General features: G+C 48.4%; 1 protein-coding gene across 1 annotated transcript in view; it reads left to right on the top strand.

Annotated features, from left to right (window-relative positions):
- The first annotated feature begins 586 nt into the window (after positions 1–586).
- The window catches only part of DNAJC21 (DnaJ heat shock protein family (Hsp40) member C21), a 14,241-nt gene continuing 6,406 nt past the window's right edge, over positions 587–8,421 (top strand). The window contains exons 1-5 of the mRNA XM_061377480.1: positions 587–752; positions 981–1,074; positions 3,814–3,937; positions 4,922–5,044; positions 8,072–8,376. Coding sequence (XP_061233464.1) covers positions 656–752; positions 981–1,074; positions 3,814–3,937; positions 4,922–5,044; positions 8,072–8,376 — 743 coding nt within the window. The 5' untranslated portion in view covers positions 587–655. The remainder of the gene's footprint in view (positions 753–980; positions 1,075–3,813; positions 3,938–4,921; positions 5,045–8,071; positions 8,377–8,421) is intronic.

Here is an 8,421-nt window from a genome sequence, read left to right as displayed (position 1 = left end):
GAAGGCTCAGAGGTGACCTTATCGCTCTCTACAACTGCCTGAAAGGAGGTTGTAGTGAGGTGTGGTCGGTCTCTTCTCCCAGGTAACAAGCAGTAGGACAAGAGGTAACAGCATCAAGCTGCACCAAGGGAGGTTTAGATTGGATATTAGGAAACATTTCTTCACAGAGAGGGTGATCAGGCATTGGAACAGGCTGCCCAGAGCACTGATGGAATCCCATCCGTGATGAGATTGTTGCCGTGTCATCCGTGATAAGTCCCTCAGTGCCATGGTTTAGTGGTGGAGTCGGGCAGTCCTGGGGTAATAAATGGTTGGACTTAATGATCTTAAAGGTCTTTTCCAACCTGTCTTGATTCTGTGATTCACTGAAATGCTAGCACAGGGCACTTGATGTGACAACGGGTGACCGTAAGGCCGCAGCCCCCCACGGCAGTCCGGATGACCAGACAGCCCCCGCTGATAACCCGGGTACACACTCCGAGCCCTGCCCCCCCCTGCCTCCCCCTTCCCAGCCTCTTCTCCTACCCGGCCCCACCCCAGCCCGCTCGCTCCTCCCGGTGGGGGCGGGTGCTGTGATGCCAGCTCCCCCGGCCCCGCCTCTACCCGCTGTCCCGTCCGCGCCGGCCGGCGCTTCCCACCCCACTGAGCTGCCGCCATGAAGTGTCACTACGAGGTGCTGGGAGTGAAGCGCGACGCCGCCGAGGAGGATCTGAAGCGGGCGTACCGCCGGCTGGCGCTGCGCTGGCACCCGGGTACGGCCGCGATGCTCGCACGCAGGCCCCAGGGGAGGGCTCGGCCTGTCCCGGCCTCGCTTGCCGCTGTCTGCGCGGGGAGAGGCCCCTTCTCGCGGGTGGCTTCGGTCGTTTGTGGCCGTCGTGTGGCGGGGCCTGCGGGAGACGGTCCGGGCGGCGTGTGGGTATTCGCTGTCGGTAAACTGCTGCCGGGCCTTGAGTTCACAGTGTCGCTGAATTGTTTTATAGATAAAAACCTAGAGAACGCGGAGGAAGCGGCAGAGCAGTTCAAGTTAATCCAGGCAGCGTACGACGTCCTCAGCGACCCCCAGGAAAGAGCCTGGTGAGCAGTGCTTCGGCTTGGAGGAGCCGCTTTCATTCAGTCTGGGGCAGGACTTTGGTTCTCGCTGGGCCGCATGGCGTGCCTCTGGGGCAGGAGCAGTGCTTTGAGGCAGGCTTGGGTTGAGAGCCGTGCAGCCCCTAGGGGAGACACAGCCCCCCCCGCCCCATGCACACCTCGGTGGGGAGGCACAGCCCCCCCCCCCCATGCACGCCTCGGTGGGGAGGCACAGCCCCCCCCCCATGCACGCCTCGGTGGGGAGGCACAGCCCCCCCCCATGCACACCTCTTTCGGCAGGCACAGCCCCCCCCCCCCACCATGCACACCTGGATGGGGAGGCACAGCCACCTCCCCATGCACACCTCGGTGGGGAGGCACAGCCCCCCCCATGCACACCTCGGTGGGGAGGCACAGCCCCCCCCGCCCCATGCACACCTCGGTGGGGAGGCACAGCCCCCCCCATGCACGCCACCCCAGGGAGGCACACCCCCCCCCCCCCATGCACACCTCGGTGGGGAGGCACAGCCCCCCCTGCCCCCATGCACACCTCGATGGGGAGGCACAGCCCCCTCCCCATGCACACCTCTTTGGGGAGGCACTGCCCCCCCCCCATGCACACCTCGGTGGGGAGGCACAGCCCCCCCCATGCACACCTCGATGGGGAGGCACAGCCCCCCTCCCCACTGGTACGCCTCGGTGGGGAGGCACAGCCCCCCCCATGCACACCTCTACGGGGAGGCACAGCCCCCCTCCCCCCATGCACACCTCGATGGGGAGGCACAGCCCCCCCCCATGCACGCCGCGGTGGGGAGGCACAGCCCCCCCCATGCACACCTCGACGGGGAGGCACAGCCCCCCCCATGCACGCCTCGGTGGGGAGGCACAGCCCTCCCCATGCACACCTCGGTGGGGAGGCACAGCCCTCCCCATGATACCTGGTGGGGAGGCACAGCCCCTCCGCATGCACACCTCGATGGGGAGGCACAGCCCCCCCAATGACACCTCGTTATGGGGAGGCACAGCCCCCCCCATGCACGCCTTGTGGGGAGGCACAGCCCCCCATGCACACCTCTTTGGGGAGGCACAGCCCCCCCCCCCCATGCACACCTCGGTGGGGAGGCACAGCCCCCCCCATGCACACTTCGGTGGGGAGGCACAGCCCCCCCTCCCCATGTGCACCTCGGTGGGGAAGCACAGCCCCCCCCCCCATGCACACCTCTTTTGGGAGGCACAGCCCCCCGGGACTGCCCATGCACACCTCGATGGGAGGCACAGCCCCCTCCCATGCACACCTCGATGGGGAGGCGCAGCCCCCTCCCATGCACACCTCGATGGGGAGGCGCAGCCCCCCTCCCCCCATGCACACCTCGGTGGGGAGGCGCAGCCCCCCTCCCGCTAACACCTCTGTGGGGAGGCACAGCCCCCCCCATGCACACCTCTTTGGGGAGGCACAGCCCCCTCCCCATGCACACCTCTTTGGGGAGGTACAGCCCCCTTGGAGGCACAGCCCCCCCCCATGCACACCTCGGTGGGGAGGCACAGCCCCCCCATGCACACCTCGGTGGGGAGGCACAGCCCCCCCCCTCCCTATGCACACCTCGGTGGGGAGCACAGCCCCCCCCTGCACACCTCGGTGGGGAGACGTAGCCCCCCCCCCCCCCAGTGCACACCTCACTGGGGAGGCGCAGAGCACAGCCCCCTCCCCATGCACACCTCTTTGGGGAGGCACAGCCCCCCCCCCCCCATGCACACCTCGGTGGGGAGGCACAGCCCCCCCCATGCACACCTCGGTGGGGAGGCACAGCCCCCCCCCCCCTATGCACACCTCGGTGGGGGAGCACAGCCCCCCCCATGCACACCTCGGTGGGGAGACGTAGCCCCCCCCCCCCCCCAGTGCACACCTCACTGGGGAGGCGCAGAGCACAGCCTCACTCACACCCTGACCTAAGTGTTCTGCATGGTAGTGTTGGGCTGGGCACTGTGGAGGGCTGTGGGGGACACAGCCACTGTTGGCCTCTTGTTTCTCTTCCCCAGAGCAGGAGGCAGCCTGCTTGTTGGCATAGGTGTCCCTCTGGTCACAGTCCTGCCAGACTTAAGGGGGAAGAACCAGCACCACACTAAGTACATGCAGGTGTTTAGGGTGCTGTTGATTGCTGCAGATGGTAACCCTTAATAACAACATGGTGTCGTGTTTCTGTAACAGTCCTAATTTGAAACTCACACACGTCTTCTTAAGAAATCTCTGCTTTACATGTTCTGTGTATCTTGTTTTTCAAATGGGCCAAAGCATCTACCAGATTATCTACCAAAAATGCCTGTACTAAGTTTGTCCTCCCTGGAAGGACTGTTTTGCAATTTTTAAATGCAATTTTTGTATGCTAATGTATGTTTCAGGGTTTTGGGGTTTTTTTCTGTGTAAGTATGGGATGATTTAAACAATGTCCTTCCCATTTCTTAAAGCTGATTGAGGCATCTTGCATGAGCACGCGTTTGCTAGATACTCGTTAAGAAATTGCTGCTATTGATAGTGCAGCTAAAGTGATACTAAGTAAGCTAAAAGTCAGGAGAGAGTATTTACTTAGCCTGTCTTTTTTTCTCTCTGAAGACTTTGGATATGACACACAAATTAAGAACACTGGGCTAAGCTGTAAATTGGGGTGATCCATGTCCTGCTGAAGTTTGCCAGCACTAGGGAATGTTCTGTGTCTTTATGTCCATGTCACTGTGAATTTTTTTTGCCAGGTATGATAATCATAGGGAGGCTTTGTTGAGAGGAGGAGTTGATGGAGACTATCAAGATGATAGTTTAGATCTGCTGCGCTACTTCACTGTTAGCTGTTACTCTGGATATGGAGATGATGAGAAGGTAATGACTTAATAAATTTTTAATGAATCAATTTGAAGTTAATGAAAAGTGTTGGTATTTGTTTCACATTGAAGAGCTATGTGTGGAATTGTTGAGCCCAGGTAAGTAATAATGTTTACAGTCTTTGCAAGACAGACTTATGCTGGATGGTTAGGGAAGCTTTAATTCCTGCTTATGGTCCAACAGTTACTTAGTCATGATTTCCAACTATACCATACAACTACAGAGTGTGTGTATATTATTTATGTCATATGGGGAAGCATTGTAATGCTTTGTACTACCATCTGTTTATTCAGTAGTTTTCAACAAGCTAGAATACTGCAAACTGGAGGGGGGGGGGGATGGGATGACATGACACACAACAAAAAAAACCCAAAACACCACAAAAACACCCAACACCCAAACAAACAAATTGAAAAAGGACAAAAAACCCACCAAAAAAAGCAATATGACAGCAGTCCATGGGGAAGGTGTGCTTCCTATAATTGAATTGCCTGTTGGATTTTGAGGTACTCATCATAACTTAAAAAGGTTCAGGTGATTAGAAAGACCTCTGCCAGTGAAAATCCTTATCTGTCTTTGTGTTACTGTGTTAGGAGTTAGTAACATCTTAATTTAAATAGAGATAGGATACTTAATAGTGAATTTTATATTTGGAACTTTCTCCGAGCTTGATCCTGGGTAATCAGGAACTGATCAACATCTCCAGAATGCTGAAACACTTTTTTTTCTGGGGGGAGAGGGAGATGTTAGATTTTAATACAGGTTCTTGGTGGAAATAAAAAGAGTCTGAGAGAATGGGGACTTTGCTAATAGAAAGGTCACGTTATCTAGAGCAAGTTCTTAGAAGGTCTTTACCCTGATTTTGAGAGGCTGTTGCAGAGTAGTAGTATTGCTTTAATATACACTAATGTGGTCGAGCATTTGTACACCTATTACTGGGCTATGCAAAGTGAGTTGTGGCATTTTTATTTTTAATTTCAGGGATTCTTTACAGTCTATCGAGAAGTTTTTGAAAAGATTGCAAAAGAAGAGGTGGAATACATGACCCGGGAAGATATTGAAGAGTTCCCTATGTTTGGCAATTCCCAAAGCGACTATGATACGGTAAGAGCAAGTGTAAATCTGAACTGAAAGTAGCACAGTTAAGTCATGACTTTGTCTTACACTGAAGTCAGAGGAAAGGCTTCTGCTGGTCTCTGAGGTGAATACAAAACCGTGTATCTGCTGTCTTTTCTAGTACTGTAGATCAGTACTATAAAGGAAGTGTTTGTGTTCCGATTCCTAATAATTAGATGAGCTAAAATAGGTATTTCCTGTTGGACTATATTATTAACCAGGATTTTTGGGTAAGTTGTTAAGACAAACACTTCATAGGGCTAACAACTACGCCAATGAAACTTACGAGTAGTGCAAGGCCTATAAAACGAACAAATGTTTTCTTTGCTTCCTGATGAGAATAGTTTGCCAGTGTTTCAATGCAAGTTACGTTACTAAAAGGGACATTGAGACAATTTTTTTTGTTTTAATAATACATAGTGCCTCATTTAGGAAAACTGCATAGTACTTACTGCATAACACTGCCTTTAGCAAATGGCAGACGTGATGGCTGACCTGCAGTGTGAGCTCCCACAATCATGCTCTTCATCATCTACAGTTATTCTGTAGTAATATTTATTTTCCAAAACATTGCATGCTTTCCTCTGGGAAGCAAGAAAAGAAAATGTGTGTGGGACACTTGAATTCTTGTCATCTGGTTTGCCAACTATTTGTTGCATTCTCCCAGACTTCCTTTTCTTTGCTTTCTTAAGTTTACCAGTATTCCTGTGTTGAAATTAAATAGTAAAATAGTAGAACTTTCCCCAGTGAATAACTGCACTTATCAGTATACTCAGTTACTGTTCATGGCTGCTACTTAACACTTGTCACTTTTAGTAGAATGACTAATATGTATGAAATTTAAATTGATGCATACCTTAAAAATAAGTCACTTAAGTGGTATAAAACGTGGCTGTAGTTAGAAACAGTTACAAATCAAACTAAGAAGTGTCAGAATGGGTGTTTGAATGTCAAATAAAATTACAGGATGACTTAATAAATGGTAGTCTTTCCCAGAGAGAATATTTGTGTCTTTGCTAAAATCTGTCTTTTAATTGAGTTCTCTTGAAACTGCTTGCTTTGAGGCCATTGTATAGATGTTATTATGGACCCAAATGAGCTTTTATGCTTTGACACCTGTGCTGTTAATCTTGTCCTAGAATCAGCTGTTGCATGTAATTTGAGGGTTTTTTTTTGGTTTGTCATTTTACCAAGAAGGGAAAAAAAAAAGAAAAAAAGATTCATAGTGTATTTTATGGGAAATAGCACAGTTAAATGTGAAGGTCATTATCCCTATTAAAGTATATTCAGATAAAGACATTACACTGTCAGAGGATTTGAGCATTGCATTGTTCACTACTCAATGGTAGTATCATAGGAAAAGGAAAGAGTTTTACAAAGGAGCCACAAAAACTCTATGGAGGCTTCAGAACCTGTGATGTGAATGCTGTCTGGCTCGGTCTACTGAGATAATTCACAAGAAGCTTGAGAAGCGGCTTGATGAATGCCAGGCAGCCAGGGAAGATATTCTTATGCCTGTGGTATCACAAGAATTCGTGGGAAGAGACTTGTAGTTCAGTTAGATGCAGAAAGTTATCAGTAGTAGCAGGCAAAACAAAATCCACTGAACAGTTCAGCAAGAGCTGCTGTACAGCTTCTGGAGAAATGTGCTTATTTTTCAGGTAGCTGCTGAGAAGGAGGAAAGTCTTAGCTCAACAGCTGGTGGAGGGGAGAATTGTCCCTATCATCAGTTGATGGCTGCGTGTCCTTTTGCACAGAAGATAGCCCCTTCTGAAGCAGAAATCTGAGATGGGAAGTCTAAGTCTCTCTTAGGTTATTGGATTAAATATAAATAGTTATTGGTTAATAACTGCCATGAACGTTTCTGTGTAGGTAGACCATTAGAAATTAAATGAGATGTTGATAGTCCATTCTAATACCAATGGCAGGAGGAGAACAGGAGATATTAGAAGAAGAGATACTAAACTATTAGGTTAAATACTTCTGTGAGATATTCCAAATATAAGCAGTAGTGCATATAGAAGTAAGTAGTAAAAAGGCATCTTAATAGGGCAAGTATTGTAAGGAGAGGGTTTAGGCATATCTTTTTTCCTGAATATACAAAATGCAGAAGGTTAGTAATTATTTGCAGAGGAACAGAGAACAAACCATAACATAATTATTATGCCATTTTATTAATTTGTAATTTAACTTATAAACAGTAAAAGGAAGGAAAATAAGGGAAGAAAATAATTTCTTTTAAGGTGAGATTCTCTTAATCACATTTCTTTTAATGTGAGAGCTAGAGGGAATCGCTTTAACCTGTGGTCATATAATTTGCTAACACAACAAGAGTATGTGCATCTTGGCATAGGCCCTTGTTAAACTGTGCAAGTCATGTCTCCATGCTGTTGTGTGCGCCAACAGCTTGCATGGATTAATAAAAGAAATACTAAATTCAGGAAAGAAAAATTCATCAGGGGCTATCAATTTCTGTCTTACTCTGGAAGCAGAGAGAATATACAGGGAAGAAGTAGCATTATGTACATGTATTTGTTTTATTGTTCTGATCATCGGCTGCTGTTGGAACTGACCTTTGGTAATTTATATTAAATTATATATAATTTAATATAAATTATTATTAGGGTTCTTATGTAATACATGCATATGCCTGCTTGTGGACAGCATGTCTGATTATGGTTGTGCTTTTCAGTTTGAGAGGAGAAGCATAGCTAAATAACTGGATATTAATGTCAGCACGATCCAATCCTGGAAGGGGATATTCTTTAGGAGTTGTAGTTTGGAATAGTTTAGACAAGGCTGTTGATTTGCCATGGTTTGAAATTTTAAGGATGCTAATAGAGTTTTCTCTAAACTTTCATGTGATATATGTATACTCTGAGGGAAAACTGTGGCCTATATAGAAGATATAAGCTGCTACAAAAGTCCTGAACTGTTTGATACGGTTTTTGTCGTGCCCTTTCTTCCCCTCTCTCCCCTCCACACAAATGATTAGTTTTTGTTTGTTTCTTACAGGTAGTCCACCCTTTCTATGCATATTGGCAGAGTTTCTGTACTCAGAAGAACTTTGCTTGGAAAGAAGAATATGACACACGACAAGCCTCAAACCGCTGGGAGAAACGAGCTATGGAAAAAGAGAACAAGAAAAAGAGAGATAAAGCCAGGAAAGAGAGGAACGAACTGATCCGTCAGCTAGTAGCCTTTATTCGTAAAAGGGATAAAAGAGTACAAGCTCATAGAAAACTTGTGGAAGAACAAAATGCAGAAAAAACTAGAAAATCGGAGGAATTTCGGAGGCAGCAGAAGCTCAAACAAGCCAAGTATGTAAACGTGAAACAAATCTTTTCTTTTAAACTTGGAGAAAC

Source organism: Neopsephotus bourkii, unplaced genomic scaffold, assembly GCF_033783945.1.
Source record: "Neopsephotus bourkii isolate Nb327-2 ecotype Australia unplaced genomic scaffold, CSIRO-AGI_Nbou_v1 NB_1754, whole genome shotgun sequence".
NCBI lineage: Eukaryota > Metazoa > Chordata > Aves > Psittaciformes > Psittacidae > Neopsephotus > Neopsephotus bourkii.
Note: the sequence above shows the minus strand (reverse complement) of the source record. Positions and strands in the feature narration are given on the sequence as shown.